The sequence below is a fragment of the Nipponia nippon genome, unplaced genomic scaffold (assembly GCF_047370975.1).
Source record: "Nipponia nippon isolate SJK-2023a ecotype South Korea unplaced genomic scaffold, ASM4737097v1 scaffold_1, whole genome shotgun sequence".
NCBI classification, from domain to species: domain Eukaryota; kingdom Metazoa; phylum Chordata; class Aves; order Pelecaniformes; family Threskiornithidae; genus Nipponia; species Nipponia nippon.
The window spans coordinates 99,224,383-99,246,276 of record NW_028262290.1 but is presented as its reverse complement, the minus strand read 5'-3'; the positions used below and the strand labels follow the sequence as shown (position 1 = coordinate 99,246,276).

The following is a 21,894-nucleotide window of genomic DNA, read 5'->3' as shown; positions in this document are numbered from 1 at the left end:
TTTTATAAACAGCCTAAGTCCATGTCCTGGCTTTTTATGTTTACTATGAAAACATACTAAAATGCTATATTTACATTTGGTTTATCCTGAGACAGAATTTTTCTCTTCCTATTGCATAATCGTTTTGGAGCTTTTAAAAATCAGTTTGACCAATTTTTACCTTAAAAAAAAAAAAATCCAAATAAAAGCTGCTTTTCTACGAGAAGCACTTGGCTGCAAGCACATATTTTAGTTTTTAAAGTCTCTTTGCAAGATCAGTGTGTAAATTATGAGTCATTGAATAATCCTGTCATGATTTTCCATGTTAACCAAGGGATGAATGTGTAGGACAATAGATTAAATTGACCTACAGTACTGCTGTATTGACATTTAAGTCATTACAGATGAGCATGTGTAGCTGGGTAACCTTTCTGAATTGGGCTGTGTGATCCACTGCAGAAAATACTTAGCTTGAAGGGGAAAGAATGGGCATCTGGTAGATTTGGATCCTTACAAGCGGGTTTTCTTTTGTAATTGAACTGCTTGCTGTTTGATTGTAGAGAGATTAAGTATTGTTACCAAGTCCTGTGAGGAAAATTTCCATAGAAGTGGAACGTGAGAAGAGAAAACTCTATTTCTTGGGCTGTAAAAGTTAGGAAAAGGGTTAGAGCATTCTTACTGGTGATGAAGAGTTCATTATACTTGGATTTGAAGCATGATGAACAAATGCACAAAAGTAATTTAAAATACCCCCTACTTACGTGGAGGTCTGAAGATAAGGTGAAGTAACGGCTGCATTTTGCTTGCAGTTCAGTGGCAAAACTAAGCCTTTGACTCAGTCACGGCAGGGAACGTCCTGACTCACCAAATTGTCTCTTTCTATTTGTGCTGCAGTAAGTGACTCAGACCTCCCTGTTAGCTTACTGTTATGGGTTTGTTTGTTTGTTTGTTTGTTTTCTCTTCAGAAGGGAATTCCAGAACTCATTTCACTCTTGTGGACTAAGTGTTGTCTCAGTATCCAGTCTTCTCTCAGGCCTTTTGATGTGTTTTGCGTTAAGTTGGGGGAAAGGGAAGGACGTGAGGTTACTGTGCTGCCTGGTTTTGTCCTTCTGAAATATTTGCAGCAACGGACATTTTGGGAAGGGTTCGGTTACAAGATGTCTGTAGATTAGATCGCATAGTAATTCTGCAATAGCAGGGAATCCAAGATGTTCTACATCCCCAAAAGCCAAAAGGAAATGACCCATCTTCTTCCTCACTTCAGGGTTTGTCTCACGGGGAATCTGGCGTTTCTGCCAATAGAGCCTGCGGCTTTTGCTCTACACTGACCTGCGTGGTTTGTCTCACTAAGGAGATCAGCTGTTGGAAGACCAGGCAAAGAAAGTCTTGGCCCAGGCAAAGTTTTAATAAAGTTGTTTGGGTTTTTTTCCCCACCTCTTGGGATCCCAAAAGAAAAAAAATAAATAGAATCTGTGTCATTAACTCATCCACAGTCAGTTTACCATGGTAAAATGTGGAAAATACACTGCAGCTTAAGGTGTGTTTGTGGCAATATAAAGCTGTCAAAACAACAGTGTTAAACGTCTGTACCATGACATTCTCAGATGTGCGGAAAAAGTAACTTGGATCAAATCCCAACGTGTTAAGTGGTTTTACAGGACACTGTTCCAGGTCCACAAGCCCACTGAGCACAATATTGAATCTCATTTGATTTCTACCCAGCTGGAACTCTTGACTGAAGTGGTATTAAGTCTTTTCATTAGAGCAGGCTCTGATAGCTTGTTTGTCTAATAGAGCTACATTTTCTATTTGTAGTTTGTGAGCTTCCTCTACAGAGATCCAGTACTGTACTCTTAGTTTAGGCAGGTAATCTGATGCTATTTATTTGCTCCTTAAGGCTTGTAAGTAGTAATGCTGCTCTTTGAGCATTAGAAGTCCAACCCACGGTAAAACTTTTGTATGTCTTGTATTGATGTCCGCTAAATAGTCATCTCACCAAGTTCTGTATATTGAGTCCTTTTGGTGCTGTTTCATTACTGTTGGCAGAAACTTTTGTCAGCATTAGTGCCTGGAGAAGAGTGAGCTAATTATTAGGGTTTGGCTGTGTTTTGAAGTCTGTATTAAGGGATACAGTAAGCAGTATTTTGTATTATGTATAATACAGGTAGAAAAGAACTATTGCAGTTCTGCAACTCTCAAGATTTTCCAAAAGTATTCTTGCTGATGAAGCCTTTTTACAGTTCTGATGTAGGATCCATAGAAACAGTAGAGCCTAACTGCAATTAAACAGTCATGGATTTGTACTGCTTTAAGAGAAATGTCTTGTAGCCAGAGTTCCTAATTTGTCTTTTTATGTGCTTGTACAGGTGTTTGCCTTTGATCACTGCTTCTGGTCCGTGGACGAATCAAACACCACAAAATATGCAGGTAAGCTATTTTCCATACATTTGACAGCGTAAATAACTTGAGAACATATGAGAGCTTGGGCTTTTGTTTTGTGGAGTTTTTTTGCATTTTGTACTGTGATGCTCAAGTGACTTCTTCACAGAAGCGGACTTCTCATTTTTACAGGGATTGAGTCATCTGAGTGCTAGTGCCTCAGTTTAGAACGAATGCAAGCTTTAAGGTGCCTGGTACACTGTTCAGGAGGGATGCTTTGACATCTAAGTTATAGTGTTCTTTTTTTACCCCCTGGAAGAGCCTTTTGTGAGGATTATTTCTGTCATTTAAAACAAAATTTCAGTTCTGCATCAGAAATTACTTCTGACTAATGCTAGTGATGAACCTGTGTTTTCAATGCTCGGTGTTCCTCTGCACGAGAGAGGAATAAAGCATGTTCTCCTCAGATGGTGTGGTTATTTCACGTCTTTCAAGTCATTCATAGTCTGGTTGTTCAGATCCCTAATGTTTTTGAGTGATCAGCTTTGTTACTCCTTCCTCCCAAAAGCTGGATAATCCAGGCAAGATTGCAATCCCAGTAGTTAGTTTCCTCATAACTGGATTTGTGTATTAGTATATTCATACTTTATAAGAGGACTTGTTTTGATAGCGACGGCTCTGAACACTGGGATTTCAAGGCTGTGGTCCGTGGAAAGGAGAAAAAAAACAGCATTCAGTTTAGATATTCATATTATGAAGTTTTGTGGCCCATAAGAAATCTTGAACATTGATAGGGTTAATTGGCTCAAACTTTGAGATCAGTGGTCTAATAAACGAACTGTCATATACTTGTGTTAAAATGTATCTTTGACTGCTGTAGCTTCTGGTATCAAATCCCAAATCTTAGAGGTTAGACTTGACCATAGCTTCCGCTGTATTTCTTGTTGCCTGAGCAAAGATAGGTTTCTTCAGGAAAAAAGGTTGTGCGTCAGTTCGCCTTTCAGTAGCTGTGTTTGCACCAAACAGGTGCACTGCACAGTATTCATGGTTCAGGCTGGGAGAGCCGTTGGAGCACGCAGCACCTCCTTTTGTGCCTGCAGCCTCCGTTCCCTTTTAAAGGAAGGAGGTGATGGTACGCACCCAGATCCTGGCCCCATGTGCCTCGAGTGCGCAGGTGGGAGCTGCACCTATTGGGTGCACCATGGTGCTAACCCACTTGTAGAGAAGAGATAAACCAGAGAAACACCCCTAACCAGTTAAACTTGTTTCTGTCTCTGTTTAACCCATCTCCAGGTAAATTCAGTGGGGTTCTAGGTCTGGTTATTTTTAATTTGAGTCAAAGATCGATTTCTCTAGCCTCTTTCGGAAGTTGTTATTGAATTCTTATCTGAGGACTGAAGTGTTATTAGCTATGCAGATGAACCTCTTGTCGGACTGGACTCTAGAAAGCTGCCACCCGCATCTCTTGCATTTTCTTACTGGCCGGAAAGCTATAAGGTGTTTTTTTTTGCCCATTCCAGGTAATGTTCCTGCCTGGGAAAAAAACAAAACTCTTTTCCTGGGTTTTTTTTCAGAAATATGATAAGAATGTGAGCTTCAAGACTTGCATATAAAAAGCAGTGCTTTCACTGATTTTTTTTTTTTGTTTGTTTGTTTTTTTTTTTTGTCTTGAAGTTAACTTGTGACTTCAAGCCCTCATGGTCTAGAACATAATGAATTTGGCAGAATATTAAAAAAAAAAAAAAATCTGTTTCAGGCCCAAGTTACTGCATTGCTGGCTTGTTCGCTTGCTTGTGCATGAACTGATACTATCCCGTATTACAGTAGCGTTTCTTCTTTTAGAGCCAACAAACCAAATGCCAAAATGGCAGGATGTCAGTTTTTATATATTTGTAGTATTAAGGTGCCCTAAGTCTCTTTCACAGCTTGGCCTAAATTACTGTACTAAACAAAAAAATACGATAACTGGTTTTGGTTGAGGTTTTTAATAGTTCCTTTGCCTCATGGAACAACACCCCGTTGTTCTAGGCACCTTGCAAATATACATGTTGTCTATGTCCAGAGACTGTACCAGAGACTGTTACAGAATTAACAAGCTTAAGACTCCAAACAAGCCACCTGACAGACTGAGTTTTTGAGCTAAACTGTAATATCTTGGTTAGACCCTGGACTACAGAAGGGGTGCTGATCTGGAAGCTAGGCAGATGCATTAAATATTGCCTGCCCAAAGTAACTCTATGTGGATGCGTAAGTTTAATGTCATTGGCAAGAGCAGTGATTAGTTGCACAATTAAAAGGAAATATGTATAAAGCTTGAAAGCGAAGTGCAGAGTGCTTGTAAATGTAAGTAATATATGAACTTCAAGTTTAAGTAAAATTCTTAAAATAAAAAAGGTATGCGAGACAAATTTAATTACTTGAAAAACCCTTTTATCTGCATCACAGAAACACACTGGAAGATGTGACAGCAGAAGGTTTAAGAGATTCTCAAGTACTAGGCTACCCTATCAGTCATCACTCTCTGCAAAACCAAAACATGCTCATCTTGCGTTATATTGGGTAGATGTATTGTTGTGTATATCATGCTATATTAAAGATTTTGTCAATTGGTACGTGGGACATCGGAAAACCCACAGAATGGTGTGCACCACAGACAACATACGTCTGAATTCTGTGTTACAGGATGCTTAAAGCTATCACACATGATTATGGGCTGGTTTTGTTTTTCCCTTTGCTGATTGATCTACAATACTACCGGCACTTATTAATATTGTTTGCGCAAGAGCGAGATTCTTGTTTGGATAAACTTAATCATATGGGTAACTGGTGACAGTTCTCAGGCTGTGGGGGAGCAGGGCTGACCCTGAAATGGGATTAGCCATCTTTTTATCTCACAGAATGAGTTTAGTGTATCTTAATCTTTTTTTGGCTGAAGCTAAGGCTTATTTTATATGTACTAATTTTCTTTCTGAACTCGTATTCAGGTAGTACAAGGGATCTTACTGCAGTTGGAAAGTCACCTTCTCTTTCCAGCATTTGAAAAAACAGGGATTGTTGCTGTGAAAACCTAATGCTGTGTATTTAGGTTCTAACTTGTATTTCAATAACTCCATATGCACAAAGCACTAAACTATCCTTTTTTTTTTTTTTTTTTTTTTGAATGATCATGGTACAGAAGTAGGCTGTTGGTAGCAGAACTGCTTTTTTAGCAATTTTTTTTGCACTGAAGTGGAAATTGGGTCCTAAATTCTAAAACGGTCCAGTAATATCACTGACATAAATAGTGAAGATTACCTTCATGTGAGGAAAAACATCTGGAGAAAGGCATCTTTGTAGCTCTCCTTGCAGGACTGTATTTCTCATGAAGATGGCAGGGAGTCTGGAGCACAGAAGAGGAGTGAGCTCTTTCAGGAGACCCTTGTGGAAGCGGTGCTTTGGTTTTTAGATACTGCAAGAGATGGAGACTCTGTAACAACTTGATATCCCAGCTTAGAGACTGCAAGATGCAAAACCCCCTCTGAATTGCTCTTAAGACTGAAAATGAAGTGTTTATGTTGAAGTGTTTTTTGTTTTAATCCAACCACTTAGCGGGTAGAGGATTACTCTCAATACTGAGGCTGTGTGTTTCTGAACAATTTGTGGCTACATTGTTCCAAGCAGGGAGGGGTTGCAAACCTCTGGGTTTGTGCTGATCATCCCGTGCTAGCTCCTCTGCCTTTTTTCTGATCATTTAATTCTGAAAGACATAACTGGGTGTTTGGCGAGTATACGAGCCTCTTATCTGAAAGGAAAAAAAAATAACCAAAATGGGTCAATGAAATAGGTTTTTGAGGAGGGAGGGGAATTTGGTTATAGGACAGAATGAGTTTGCCTTCATCTGGAAAAGGGATGAGCTTTTCCTGGTAGGCTATAGGAGAGGTGTTTTGAGAGCATGCATTTTGTATTACCATTTGTTTCTTGACTTGAATGGGTCAAGAGTCAGTTCATGGATAAGGACACACCTGCTTGCCTTGAAAAGCTCACAGGCGCAAATAACAGCTCGGCATTTTGGTGAAGGGGAGGACACTGAGAAATTCTCAGAGACGAGAACAAAGAATTCTTTTTACAAGCCTAGACGACAGTAAGAGCCTATTGAAGTCTGCAATGAAGTGGATTTTTAAAAGGAAGGGAAGAAACTCTTCAGTTTGGGAAGGATTCAAGAGATGGTACAACTAACTACAGTAGCACTTAGGCAGGTCCATTCCAAGGACCCCACACTGTATTGACTTGACCGTGGATTTTTCTTAAACTCCCTAAGCTGCATCATATTTGGCCTGAAATTTCAGATCTGTGTTTCTGCAGCCTGCTTTGTCCCGAGAGGCTAAACACCTGACTTTGGGCTAAGCTATAATTTTATATGAAATATATATATGCTGGCCGCTGCTCTTCCAGTGGCTATTTGAGAAGGAAACAAACCAGGCAACTGGCTTGAAGAACAGTACAATTCTACCCTCGTGAAAGATTCTAAGTTGTGGATTTTGAGCAGGCAGGACTGTCTGTCTGTAGTTCAGGCCTATGCATTTAAGCTGTTATGTGGGAAAAGCCTATCCCTGTCTTACTGTTCCCTTGACTTTTTTGGGGTTTGAGAGACTCTACATAGTATGTAGGACTTAATTTTGTGTCACGCAGCTGGCACCTGACCTGTACGTTTTTGGGGAAACTTAGTTATTCAGTATGATTTTAGCACTGTACAGGTCAGGCACTTAAAATGTAGATGTTGCGGCATCTACTTTGAAGCACTCGAGACCTTTTGGTGGATTAAAGCTTTGAACATTAAAGACTTCAGTGCTTTGTCAATACCATAGTGTTAGGCTGCAGTAGTTATGTGATGCTAGCTGTTGTGCTTTTAGGCTCTTGTTAAGGTGAACCATAGGCATCTTTTTGCCAGTTCTAGAGAGATTTTTGAAACTGTTATCTAGCAGAGCTTTTAATAATTCTGATCTCCGCAGATCAAGTTTTATTTTAACTATTAGATCATGGAACCAACTGCAGTTTATTGCTGTCAAGATTTTCTTATTAACATGTTCTGGGTTAGAGATTAAGCCATAAAGAGACTTGACTTTTCAGTGTTGTACATAACAAGTTGTTATTTTGTTCTAGCTATTTTGGCTGTATAAGGGAGGCGGTGTCAGGAACGGCAGCGGTGTGTCATAACGTTGCAGTCATGACCTGGCTGAATGAATCTGTGCTCATATGAGACAATTATCCCTATTTCAGATTGACAAGTTGTTGGGAACTAGAAATACTAGACATCTGAAAACCAGACACTGAAAATAATTTTTGTTACGGCACATCTTGAATGTGTTTGTCACTAAATGAGCAGATCTTAGGAAAGACAATAACTGCCCTTTTAAAAGGGAGTTTTGTTGGAAAGGGTGTGGCCCTTTTTCCTCCCCTCGCTTTTCTTCCCTCTCGTCTCTTCTGTCTGCTATCTGTCACCAGTCTAGCGAACTTGAGAATGTTTAAGATTTATTTGTAGATAGCTTCATTTTACAGATTGTGAGAACAGGTCCCAGGGTTCCTCTAATGCGTAGGTTTCCCTGGGAACACTGTCAAATCAGATCTCCCCATCAGGGCTTCAGAAACTGTAAGGGGATGATTTGGAGGAATAGAAGGGGAAAGAGCGTAGAGATATAAGAAAGAATACTTAAATATCTCATGCTGAAAATGATGTGTGTTGTATCCTTGCATGTCAGGGTATGTATTTATGTTTCTATTTTTAGGGACTTTTTATTATCTTACGTATTTTCCAAATTTAAATGTTCTAATAATTTATGCTGGCTCAGAGATTCCAACTAAGATTTTCACATGCAGCTCTGTGAGTATATAATGTGAAGGTTTTATTTTAGAATTGTTAATAATTTAATAGCCACTATTAACATGCACACTGCCATATTTGCTACCATTACTCTGTTTTATATTTTTGCCATTGAAATACTCAGCCACTTCAGTAGGCAGAGAACATGTGAAAAAACCTTTTAGCTTCAAAGTGCCATCGTAAACACCCTTGATGCGTGGTAATAGCACAAGCATGGCATTTGAAAGTTCGAGGAATATGTGTAGGTTAAAAATGTAAATCTGAGAGGAGGATGGGTTTCCTTTAGCTTTCAGGTAAGTCACAGATACCATTTTGAACACTGAAGTCTTCAATATCTTTAGTATGGTTATTGCTAAAAAAGAAACGTTTATTATCTCGATTTATGTGTTTATGGAAGAATGTCAGAGTGCTAAACATGTGAAAATATTCAGTCCTAAAAGCTGACAGAAAGATTCTTGGGTTGGTCTCCTGCTGGAAGTGGCCTTCTGAGGGGTTGAGAATTATTCATTTGATCTTTTTTAGATGTTTCTGCTGTTGGCATCATGCTTGCAGTTGTGCTTGTCAAAATGCACAGATAATGTCTTGAAGCTATGAAGACAGTTACAGCTGTCCAGTGAAAGTGGAAAAGGTTTCCATATTGTCTTGACGTTGCTTTCCAGTACGTCTTCAGAACCGAGGGGGCATCCACCAGTGTTTCGCAGGTTTTGATTAGCAGAGCATCCCTGCCACTGGGTTAACAGGGTTTCCCACCTTGCAGCATTGGGGGCACTGCCACGTGCACAGTAACTAGAATTATAGAGCATCCAGCAACATGGTCTGATAATCTTTCTCACTGTGTTAGATTAACAGTCTTGCTCCTTAAAGTAAAGGAAACAAGATTATTTAGACTGTGGTCTACAAGAAGAATTCACCACACTTTGCTCCTTTTTCCTCAAAGGGATGAGCAGACAGGAGATCCTGGCCTGTAAGAATTAGCAGCTCATACACTCATCCTGGGCTCCCTGATGGCCTTGGATATGCTTTCCCCAGATGGACTGTGTGTCTGTCGGTCGCCTAAGGCTTGCCCATGTGCTGAGAAGAAGATGGGAGAGGGGACAGGTGTTTTAGTGTCTGGCCTGTAGTTGCCTCTATAAGAGGGTATATGGTCTTAGCCAGCTGGAAGATTGGGAATCCTTGTCTTAAAGACCATAAAGGTTGGTGTAGGGGAAATCTTTTTGTTAACTAAATTTAATTCTGTTTTCCTGTATTTCTCCCTTTTTCTGTAAATTAAGAAAGAAGCAAGTTAAAACCCCTGCTTACCTCTTTAAACACTAGATATCTGTGGAAGAAGAGTCATGGAAATAAGCAAAAGTATTAATTGCAGGCGCTATAGGTTTATTTAGCAAAACAAAAATGCAGTAGTGTAGACAATGGAACTGCATTATTTTTTTAACCGTACGTGCACGTAGACGTAATTCTGTATTAAGCAGATTTTATAATCTGTTTGCAAACCCACTGATAAAATTAATGGGGGAAGCAGTAAGGTTGCTTAATGAAAAATATCAAAATCTCATGGTTGATATGCTGCTACCCTGAACAGTGTGCTACATTAGCAAATGAATAAAATACCCGTAACTGAAGTTTAATATCTTGTGTTCTTTTCTGTGAGTGCACTTAAAAACAAATTTTATTTTCTCCCATGATAATTTGACTGGTTACTATAAACATCACTCTTTAATGACCCATTTGTCCATGTTTGTATTGCTGAGCTCTTAAAAACGGTAATAGAACCATGATTTGAGAGCTATATATCAGTGTCCAATTGACTTTCAATTTTAGTGCTGACTGTTTGAAAATCAAATCTCTTCTGGGGGAAAAAAAAATAAAATCCAGCTTTGCCTGTGAGATTTGAACTGAGTTCCTTTCCTGGTATTTAGCAGTAGGAGCTTCTGTAGGTCATCTTATGGTTGTCGTGGCTGTGCACCGTTTTATAACATTTTGATGTCTGTTTTTTCTTGGGAAAGGAGGTTGCTGGTTTTCTTCTGGTCAGAAGTGGGTAATAAAAGTGTTTTTCCTTTCCTGACAAATGGTTTTATTCTCCACTCACAATCATTATGGAATATATATGCTTTTTTTTCCTTAATCATTATACTCAGCTTCAATCTTTGCTTGATTTTGCATTCTTGCTCAGCAAGATAGTAAGTGGCTCCCTGCCTCTTTGATACTTGGTAACTTCAAAATGGGCACTCAGGAGCTGGCTGGAAAGCAAATTTTTGTGTATTGCACATTCTTATTAAAATCTTCCACTGGTTCATTCTTCAGTAGTTTAACATTCTCTATAGCTATTGCCATGTTGTTGAACAGTGCTCTCAACATAGATATTATAAAATGATCAAATGATCATAAGTCGAATGAGAATTGAATGAATGTGCATGGGGAAGGAGATGGAGTTATTCCAGAGTACAGCAGATTCTCCTCTGCTTTTAATTCCTGTATTCAGCATTTCTGAACTGTGTTAATCCAAGGAGCAGTACCACTTTGGAATTTTAGAAATGCAACTGGAAAGGTACACAGAGACCAACTGACAACTGCTGAAACTTAACTTGCCAGAATGAGAGATGCAGCTGATCATAGCTGTTCAAAAAGTCACCAGGCAGTGAATGGAAGTTTGAAACCAAGCACTAGAAGGTGTATAAATACTGGTCTTAGCTCAGCTCTGCTTGTTTTGGGTGTACACGCAGCTGGTGTCATTCTCTGATCAGAAGTCTCAAAGCAGACAACCCATTGACCCTCTTTGTGGTGTACAAATTCTGAGCCTTCCTATTAAAAAAACCCAACCCCTATGCCTATTTTCATCTTCTACATCCAAAAGATAGAAGCACATCTAAAATTTGCCTGGCACAGGGAGACAATTTTCAGACTCTGAAATTCTGCAGCTGATGTTTCAGACTCTGGATTTGCCAGAATATATCCTCAAACAGCTCTGTTGCAGTCTTGCAGCCTCCTAATATGCACTTCCTGCCTGAGTGTCATCGGAATGCTTTTATCTTGGTTCCAGCATCACCTTGCCCCAGCGTGAATCGTAATAGCTTATGGTGAAACTTGAGGCCAGTTCCCGAGAGGACAACTACTACTGTCTCTAGCGTGATATTTGTTGGACCTCTAATATCCTAGCTCACTAATGGGTTTCATTGCAATTCTGTTACAGAACTCTTTTGGGTATAGTTTGTGATTAAAGAATGTATATTAGTTGCAAAATTTACACTTAAATAATAAAAAATTTAGACATCTATGTTACTTTCTAAGCATTCAACTTATATGACACCTTTTGAAGAACTGTTCCCTTCGTAGAAAAATCAGCAATATATTTAAACACAGAAGTAGCTGTTACACTGGTTTCAGGTAGCAGTTTTGAACTTGTCAGTTGTACGTGAAATAATTCGTTTATTCATCAGTGCACTCAATAGTAAAAAGTAATTTGCAAACCTTTTTTTTTCCCCTTGCTTTCAGTAAATTTCAGTCTCTTATTCAATTTAAAATAAACGTAAAAATAATTATTTTCTAGGTCAGGAAGTGGTGTTCAAGTGCCTTGGAGAAGGAATTCTTGAAAAGGCCTTTCAGGGATATAACGCTTGTATTTTTGCCTATGGACAGACAGGTGAGTCTCCTGTGCTAAAGGGGAAGAACACTTAGTGCACGTGGGAAGTGGGAAGAATGAAATGTAAACATTAAGCTAGATAATATTTAAAAATTGTATTTTGAAATATCACAATGTTATATGTCAAACATTTAGCATAGCCAGTGACAATGTAAAGTTATTAAAGCAGCTCTGTAAATACATTCATAGTTACTACCTGTTGGGGCTGCTTTCAAAGCCTGAAAGGAGTAGTTCATATGAAAGCTTGTTCAGTCTTTTGTGTATGAGTGTGTTCAAAGGGGCCCTGAGTAATGGCCCTGCTGAAAGAAACCTTTAAGATAATTTCTCTTTTTGGTTACCTGTACCTTGTATTCCAAAGAGCAAGCTATCTGTCTGGAGTAGCATGTCATGTTGTTCCGAAATGTGCTTCGGGAGGAATAAAAAGAGAATTAAACCATGTGCTTCATGAACAAATGACTAGCTCAGAAGCTACAGTCTAAAGCATTTTCTTCTCCTTTTTTCCTCTAGGTTCAGGAAAATCCTTTTCAATGATGGGCAATGCAGAGCAGCTGGGTCTGATCCCACGGCTCTGTTGTGCTTTATTTCAGAGAATCTCTGTGGAAGAAAATGAATCTCATACTTTTAAAGTCGAAGTGTCCTATATGGAAATCTACAATGAGAAAGTCAGAGATCTGCTTGACCCAAAAGGGTGAGTAGGTTCATTCTCCCCCACAGCTCTCCTTATTTTTGTCTGAAACTATAAAAGTAGAAATCACTTTTGGAAGTCCTTGAGAAGGTTCTTTCAGAATATATGTTTATACAACTTCTTTAGAAAGGATAGATACCAAACACCAGAAAGAAGAGAATATCCATGTAAAGGCTTGTATATGAAGTAGTAACTGGCGTGGATCAATTTAAATATTAGGATACCATCGTAATGATGCAAACAAATACTCTATGAAGTAGTTCACCACCAGAAAGCAAGACTATGTACAAGTAAATTCTGGGGTATTTTTGCCATATGATCCAGACCGTATTCAAGTAAGCATTTTCATCAACTAAAAGGAGTTTGAAGCTTTATTTGCAGCTTGGTTCTACTGGTTTAGACATTGAACTTCTTGAATGTGGAAGGGTAACACCTCAGAATATACTAAAGGCACTCTTTCTTCCATTTTGTCTACATAAAAATACTGGTTAGGCTCTCTGGCTTGGAGATATCTAGACAAGAGGTAGTTTTAGGGTTTTTTTTGGCTGAACATTGATATACGTGGTATGTATTTTGATTCTTGAACATAATTGCAGTAGGTGAAGAAGTATTCAAGTCAGTTAAAAGGGTAGATTCGAGACTTACTTGATATATGTCAAGAAAGTGTGGAAAATGCAAGAAGAATTAAAGCTTTAGCAAATTGCTGGTGGCAGTGGGGAGGATGCTTTATTTCCTTTTTTGTCAGCATTCTTTCTGCCAAATGAGGCATTTCAGGTTTTCTTCCAGCCACAAATACTGGTGTGGGAGGATGCATTAAAAATAGTTGATGTATATAGATTAAAACCAGTTAGATTAATTTGAGTCTTTATTGTTCATTTGAGTTAAAAAAAAAAAATCTGGAAGACTTTTTTCCTCCCGTTACAAGTAAAAGACATAAATTAACTTCAGCTATATAGAAGATTTTTATAATTTCATACTATAATTTTTGTTTTTCAATAAAGTTCACACTAGTGGATTGTGCATAAAGTCTACTTTATTCCATAGGAGTCGGCAGTCCCTTAAGGTTCGAGAGCACAAAGTGTTGGGACCGTATGTAGATGGCCTGTCTCAGCTGGCTGTTACAAACTTTGAGGTAAACCTAAACCAATGACAAATTTATAAATAACACCTATGTACATCAGTAGTAGGAATTTTATAAGAGAGAAACTGGTGTCTATCCAAACATTTTGCTTCTTGAGTGTTTATGGTCTCTGGCAATCGATCTTATCTAATGCTTCAGAGTATTTATTTCATGTAAAAGCATTGGATTTCCCTGTTGGTTAAAAATACAATAGTGGTATCTCTTTATTTTGCAGTTTTCAATGCATATAGTATATACCAAGAACACAATGTTTCCTTGACATAGGGAATACGAAGCTTCCAAAATAAGGATATTAGTCTTCCAGCATGAATTCCTTTGTTGTTGAATACAACCTCTTATTTTATACGGGTATATTGCATGAGGAGCTACAACATGGCTTATATAATTCATAATTTAAATAATGACAGCAGCTGAGCCCACTTGGGTTACCAAAACACATTCGAATAAATCAGTATTGTAGAAGCCAATGAACTGCTATAGCTACAGTGGAAATAATTAAAGCAGTGCGGTTATATGAATTGTGTAGGCCTTTCTTTTTATGAGGAAGCTGATTTGGAAATGTTGGTTTTTAAAAAATGTTCATTCTTTGTGTAGTATTCTGTGGGAACCATTTTGCTTTTTTATGGGGATTTTTATTTTTCTGAAGCGTCTGTGCATATTATAGAGTATAAAAACTGCTTTTGCAGCTTTTATGGTGAATTGCATACTTTGAAAGCACACCTCTGTTCAAATTCTAGGAAACTTTGTTCATACCTAGTTGTTGGCTGATGACTGTTATGAAACTGTCTTGGAAGACTCAGCAAGCACATTATATCAGACTTGGCATAGTCGTCTTTGGTTTTACATGTGTGGGAAGGTACAGGCTCCAAGTGAGGTAACCCTTTGAGCCAATTAAGTAAAGATAATATTAGCGCAATTCAGTAAAGAGACACATTGTGTTCACTTGTGTAAGTAGATCTGTGCTGGCCTGATTACTGGCATTAAAACAATATGATTTGTAATGTGAATGTTGCCAACATATTTCAGCAGCAGATAAGGAGAAGGTGCACTGAATGTAGTTGCTGGGCTTTTAAGTGCAGCACTTGAAACAGAGATGTGATTTAACATCATTCTGTGGAATTACATACCCTCTGTACCAATACATCTCAAAATGTGCAAAGAATTTTCTCATTACTTCTACCTTCCCTTTTTCCTCTCTCCCACAAGTACACACCCTTCCATCTAGATGGGGATTTTGTTCAGCAAGCACTATACTTGCTTTTATCCTAGCATCATTTTTTACTCTTTTTGCTCTAGGATATTGAGTCACTGATGTCGGAGGGAAACAAATCACGAACAGTTGCTGCAACCAACATGAATGAAGAAAGCAGCCGCTCTCACGCTGTGTTCAATATTATAGTGACTCAGACACTTTATGACCTGCATTCTGGTGTATGTATTTCTGTTGATTAATTTATGAAGTTGTGGTGAATTCTTCTTCTTCCCTTCTCTTCCACATAGATGACCTGTTTAGCTGTGCTTCTACCTTTAATGCCATGGGGTCCAATAATCAAAGTAATATTGGCAAGACCATAAGATTGAGAGAACCCTGGAAGAGTGTGGAGGCACGCCAGATAAAGCAAACAGTTGGATCGCTTTTTAAGCTTATATTGCTACCATGAAACCTGTCTTAGGTCTTAACTGCTGCTGAAGTTGGTATGGTTTTAATGGCCTACTCTGCCAGTAAGGTTGTTGATGTTACCACACCGCTGATTCTGGTTCATTAGTGCTTCAGCCCTTTACTATAAAATATATGAGTGACTATAAAAGAGCTATTAAAACTCAGACAATTCCTCTTCTCATATCTTGAATTTGATACTTTAATCCACATTATTATGAAAAACAGCGTTTCATGGTGCCAGTGTCAGATGTGTTAGCACTTTGTGCTGATGTTTCTTAGCTGTTGTTTTCCCATGTCCCATCTGCGCAGAATTCTGGAGAGAAGGTCAGCAAGGTCAGCCTGGTGGATTTGGCTGGGAGTGAGAGAGTGTCCAAAACGGGAGCTGCAGGAGAACGTCTGAAGGAAGGCAGCAACATAAACAAGTAAGACATTGGCATATGCAGGTTTTAAAGCTTAATCTTGTAAGAATCGCTGTTGTTTTCTTGGCCTCCTCTCCTGGTGTGCTTGTCACAAGTCAGCTGAAACGATAGACCTTGTCAGAAGCAGTTTGATACGGCTCTTTCAGCTGCTCTGTGCTAAATGCCGTGTGTTTCCTTACCTTGGCATGGGGACCCTGATTCATACTTGACTCAGATGTGGGCTATATGAATTCTATCTGGAAAAAGTGACAGCAGCGCTCTTTAATTAAGCATATACCTTTTGTGATTCATTTATACACCCTGTCCCTAGGCTCATGTGTTTGTCTCATCATCTGCTCAAGGAAGAATGCAAAGTTGCAGAGTTGAATGGCTTTGTTCCAACATGTATTAAAATATGTAAGAGTATAATTCACAGTTTAAGAAAACAGGATCAGAATGAAGCTGTGTTAGTTTAGCATTGCCGTGGGCATTTGTACTCAAGCAATGACAAGTTTCAAGGCACACTTTTACCGTAATTACTGTGTTATTGCCCAAAAGCAAGAATTTAGCACACTATTACCACTGTCTTAAATATACTAATTTTCCTGGGAAAGAAAAAGTTTAACTGTTACATTAAAAGCTACTGTTTTTTCAATTTAATTTTAAAATGTTACAAGATGTTTTGGTATTCTAAGTTAACAATGACAGCACAAAGTGTGTTTGAACAGCATTCAGACTTAAAATGATTTTTAAATTACTTCTTTTCAGAGTTTGAACATGTTTGCTCTTTCTAGCTGAATTTCTAATCTACTTTGTGTTTAATGCATCATATTGGTAGCCATGCTGGCGTAGTCCTTATGAAACAAAATGGTGTGGCTCTGTTTGCCTAATGGCAGGTATTGTACCTTTACCCCACAGGTTACTAGTTAAAGTCAGATCGGTTTTACTAGAAACAGTATTTGTATTTTGCATAAACAAAGGTGAAATTAAATGTTTCATTCTAATTCTTGGGGAAGAATTCAAATGCCAACTCTGCCACCAGCTATTAACAAATTGCAAGTGTAGCTATAGATACAGAAAGACTTGACTTCCCCCCCCCCCCCTTTTTTTTTTCTATTAGGATGTTTACTCAGTGTTAGACTTTTACAGTATTGATGCATCAGGGGAAGGTTGTTTTGACCATGCTGAACCTCTTTGACCATACATACAGGACTTCCGATGCCAGGACCAAACTTTTCTGTAAAAGATATTTTAAAAAGAAAAGTGGACAGCTCTACATTTTACCATCAATTAAATTATTATATGGTATAAATCTGTATTACTTAGTCTATTTATTCAGCATTCTCTCTTTGAAATCTCTTTTGAAACTGGTAGGTGAAAGAGAATTCTTAGTGCTGTGCTTTGTGTCTTCTGTTAGATTTTTGCTGTTACTTGGAGCTTTAATGAAGTCTGACTTTTACTGGAATCCTCAAAATTGGTATACATGTTCTCTGAAGAACTAGTCTGATAAAACATTGTGTATGATCTTCTTTTGGGTGTGATGTATCTTAGTTATTAGGGAAAGGCAATAGTCTTTTCTAGAGTGATACAGTATACTTAAACCGTATACCTTACTATGTCAGCTCCTTTTTTTAAAATTATTTTTTTATTCTTTTATAAAAAAAGCATAACTTGCATTGGTAGCATGTGCTGTGTTTAATGAGATCAAAAATGGAGCTGCTGAAATTACCTGGCGAATAAATTTGCTGCTCGCACTATGCTTCATTGCCTTGAAGAAGAATGTGGGAATAACATACCTGTTTTGTATTTACAAGGCAGGGAAAATGTACGCTCATCTGTGCATACCAAAACTGCGTAGTGTGACATTCAGCCAGCCTCCGCAGGTTTCTCTGCTCTTTGCTTTCTGCATGAAACCTGGCTAGGGCTCTGGTAGCTGCCGCTTCCATCTCACAACGCACCCTGTTGAAAACACTCTTTCCTGTCTTGGGACAGTGTGTTGCAGAGGGGAGGCGATGGGTTGCTCTCCCACTCACTGAAACAACGGAGAGTTGTCACATTTTGTTAACATCTTCATAAAGCTGTAATAAAGATTACGTCTGTTTTTTCTCAGAGCTGATGCAGAGTTGCCTTGATGAAGGTGCTGGGTGTCTGCTCTTTATTATTGAGGTTTTTGGGGGACTTGCCATACCTCATAGGAAAGCTGGATGTGCTTGTTCCTCCCCAGGACGCGCTAGTTCCCATACCGAGCTGTAGAAACGCGGGTGCTTAAGAACTCTTTGTGGTGTAGTCAAAGAATTTCTAGAAGACAATAGTAGGAGGAAGCAGAATAAACAAGCTGTCAATTAGTGGCTAAGAAAAATACTTTCTGTGAGCAGTCTGCAATTTTAACTCTGATTAGTAAAATCATAGCTGTTGTCATTTTAACTTGAAAATGCAAAAAGAAGCCTTTAAAATGTAGGTGCAGGGGGGAAGGAATGGGTTGGGGCAGGTCTGGCTCCAAGCTGATTTTATGGACTTTTTTTGTATTCAGAGTTAACTAATAGAAAGATGGATTCTGCTCATTGAAGCATTTGGTGTAAACTGTGAAAAAGTAGCTGGAATGGGTGTCCTTTAGGGACAGTTGTTCCCCGCGGTGAGGAAGCGCCACTTCCCTTCGAATGCTGCGGACTCAGGCCCGTGGTGGGAGCGCGAGAGCTTCCCGCCGCCCGCTGGCAAGGGCGGCCTGGTCGTGCCTGAGGAACAGGGACAAGGAGAACAGAAAGTGTGCAGAAATGGCACTTCCCCATGCTCTTGCACCACGTAAGTTCACTCTGCTGCTTCTGACCTGCCTCAGTCCGCCATGCGCTACGGGCTTAGGCCTTCTGGTTGATTCATTATATAAGTAGTGTGAGATAAGATCAAAGTAATGACGGATCTCTGATGCATCATTTGGCATGAAGCAAAGCAGCCGATGAGTCCTGTAATTACTTTGTTGGGCAGCCATTTCTTTTACAGCTTTCTTTTAATTAAACAGCTTTGTATTATGAAATCTCAAGCAGAATACATAAATGACTGCAGTTTGGCTTTTATTGTGGATGTTAACAGTCTTAAAATAAAAATCAGTATTTATAAGGGGCAGAAATATTATCACATCTTTTAATCCTGTGTTAATAAACTGTAGCTTATAATTTCCTGTTTATTAAAATGCAGTTCCTATAACTCTAATTGGTGTTGCAGCCCTGTTGTGAAAGAGTTTTCAGTCACAAGCCTTTTTGAATCCCTGTTCTTCCTGTCTCCCTTCTGACTGTCCTTTTCTTCCCCCTCCCTCGGTTTTTGGCTTCGGTTTTCACGTTTCCCATCATTTCAAGAGGGAAAGAGGAACCGGAGGAAAATAGGCCAGGGTGATTTTTTTTAACTTTATGCTCCTTGAAGGTGGACTCCACTGGGAGCATGCTGGTGGTGCTTTTCAGTTGTGCTGTAGGAGGTTGCTACGGAGCAGCATACAGCATCGTACTGTTTGTTCTGGCATGCTTAGCATGCTGTCATCTCCGTCTGCGGAGACCAGAGACTGGAGGCAAGAACCAATTCTCCCTCTTCCATCCTCCCCCAACAAGCTTTCAGAGGTTGTTAGGCTTTTGTTTAGGTCACAAAGTAAAACTAACTGCCCTTTTTGCTGTGAATTTTTCAGAGGCAAATTAGAAAGTTATCCTATAGATGAATTTACAAAATAGAATGCTCTCTTGGGAGATTAGATTGCCTAGCCTCTCCTTAAATTTCTTTTTCTTTTCATTTTGCTTTCAGGTCTATGCTATACCTTCATATCACTTTGTGCCATAAGCGATATGGGACATCTTTTGTGACACATGTAATGGTTCTTGTTAACACCCTCAGATGTCTTCCTTGAAATATTCTTCCGCAACATTTTTGTCATTTTCTAAACGTTATTTCTGAACCGCTGGTAATCGCAAGCAGCACTAAGGCTCTCTTACAAATATTGTGCAAACACTGCCTATTAACTAAAATAGTACTGCTTCTTTGAAAAGAAAACTCAAAAGGATGGAGTGGAACAGTACAATTAAAGATTTATTTGACTGTCTAATTGTGACGCTGCTGAAGTTTTCCTTGGTAGTTACAAAGAGTAGCTGGATAATTGGGCATGAGTATGACAGACCAGTATGCTCTTGGGCTTCAGCACTGTCTGTTTTAAAACCCTTCAGGCATCTGTTTAATGTTCTCAGGCTCCTGAACCAGCTCATTATCTTAAACATACTCACGACGAGAGCCCTGATGTCACTTAAAATTTACACAGGGTTGTATAACAATTGGATAATATAATGCACATATGCTTTGCACAGGTTGCTAATACAGTTACCCCTGTTCTAGAAGTGCTACATGTACCAAAATGACCGAGTTATCTGTATTTTCTTCATGATTCTAGAGTCGTGTTTGGGATGTGGACTAGTTCTGAGCCATAGCTGGTTTTGTCTTGAGGGTGCCTCCTTATGGCTCAAGAATTGTTCAGTTTTAGTCTGTTGTGGAGCCAGTGCTCTTAAAACGTTGTTTCTAGAGATAGGGGATTCTTGCTGCGCTGCCAGTGGTGACTCGTAACAGTGTCATGAGGCAGCGTCCGAGATAGAAAGATTTTTCGTCTCTGAGAAAACGGAGATGTCTCGTCAAAGGCAGTGATTCTCCATGTGCTGAAGCAGTCTGCTTTGCACTTTTCAAACTGTTTGAAATACCTGAATATTTCAACTTAGTCTTCCTGGAACTTGGTCTTAGTACCAGATGAGATGAAACACTGTAGATATCCATTTTTTTCTTCCAAATACGTAACTTCAATAAATACATTGCTCTGTTTGGAGCAGGGCAATGGGCTAGCTGATCTCCTGTGGTCATTTCCAACTCTAAATTATCCTGGTATTTTAAAAATTGGATGTGAAGTTCTGCAGAGCGTGAATTAAACTCTTTAGCAAATCCCCTTTTCTATGTTTTATTAAATCTACGTTTGGAATACGTCTTAAAGCTGTTCTGTTGTGTTGCATTTATAGATCACTTTCAACGCTGGGATTGGTTATATCATCACTTGCTGACCAAGCAGCAGGGAAGGGTAAAAACAAGTTTGTGCCTTACAGAGACTCTGTACTCACTTGGCTTCTCAAGGTAATTAATATTTTTCATTCACCCTGTTCACAAGATGTCAGCTTAATACTTTGTAGGATCATTGTAGCATACCTCCGTGTACGTGGACTTCTGTTTTGGTTGGGATTTTTTTGGGGTTTTTTTGGTTTGTTTTTTTTTTTTTTTCTAAATGAGCTAAGGAGCTCTTATAGCTATAAGTTGTTCCAAGTAATACGGACAGCTAAGCGTAACGGTGGGATTCGATGATTTTAAGGGTCTTTTCCAACCTTAATGATTCTATGATTCTATGAATTCTATATAAAGTCATATTAGGCTATTTTTAGTTATATTGGAATAAAAGCTGGTGGAGGTGGCTGGAAATGTTCATGGATGATACTGGTTAGTTTACATCCAGAGTACCTTTCAGTGTCTAAATAGCAAGCTTTGTATTTTAAGTATCTTTGTAAAGACACTATGTAGTCTTGGAACAATTTTTAACCCTCAAACTTTCTGTGGATGCACTCTACAGGACAATTTGGGAGGAAACAGCCAAACGGCCATGATAGCCACAATTAGTCCAGCAGCAGACAACTATGAAGAAACACTCTCTACTCTGAGATATGCAGACAGAGCCAAAAGGATAGTTAATCATGCTGTGGTGAATGAAGATCCAAATGCTAGGGTCATCAGAGAATTACGTGAAGAAGTTGAAAAACTGAAAGAACAGCTCTCACAAGCTGAGGTAACATTATTCACAGAACAATGTAAACTGAGTTTCCCAAGGGCGTGTCAGACTCTGGCTGGAAGACTAGCTTTCTTTTTAAGTCTTACAAAACGAGGAAAGGAAGAGTCTTGCACTCTTTTTTTTTTTTTTTTTTTTTTTTTTTTTAATTTAAAATAATCTTGCTTCCTGAAATAAATCCAACATAATGTTTGCTTATTTTCAATAACTTTTAGTAAGGACAATATTGTACTGATGGTGACCCTTGTCAGAATAGACTGTTCTTGAAGAACTTTGTGTCAAGTAGTAATTGATGCAGCACAGATAAGAGCTAGAGTAC

The 21,894-nt window shown here is 38.8% G+C and overlaps 1 protein-coding gene across 4 annotated transcripts in view; it reads left to right on the top strand.

Moving 5' to 3' along the window:
* KIF13A (kinesin family member 13A) overlaps positions 1 to 21,894 on the top strand; it is a 119,197-nt gene that overhangs the window by 51,405 nt on the left and 45,898 nt on the right. For 3 of the 4 annotated variants that reach the window (XM_087764395.1, XM_087764380.1, XM_087764373.1), the window contains exons 4-11: positions 2,346 to 2,406; positions 11,760 to 11,852; positions 12,360 to 12,540; positions 13,582 to 13,669; positions 14,975 to 15,109; positions 15,648 to 15,760; positions 20,764 to 20,875; positions 21,363 to 21,575. In XM_087764395.1, coding sequence (XP_087620521.1) covers positions 2,346 to 2,406; positions 11,760 to 11,852; positions 12,360 to 12,540; positions 13,582 to 13,669; positions 14,975 to 15,109; positions 15,648 to 15,760; positions 20,764 to 20,875; positions 21,363 to 21,575 — 996 coding nt within the window. Of the gene's footprint in view, positions 1 to 2,345; positions 2,407 to 11,759; positions 11,853 to 12,359; positions 12,541 to 13,581; positions 13,670 to 14,974; positions 15,110 to 15,647; positions 15,761 to 20,763; positions 20,876 to 21,362; positions 21,576 to 21,894 lie in introns of those variants that run through there. The other variant, XM_087764388.1, reaches the window with a different exon arrangement.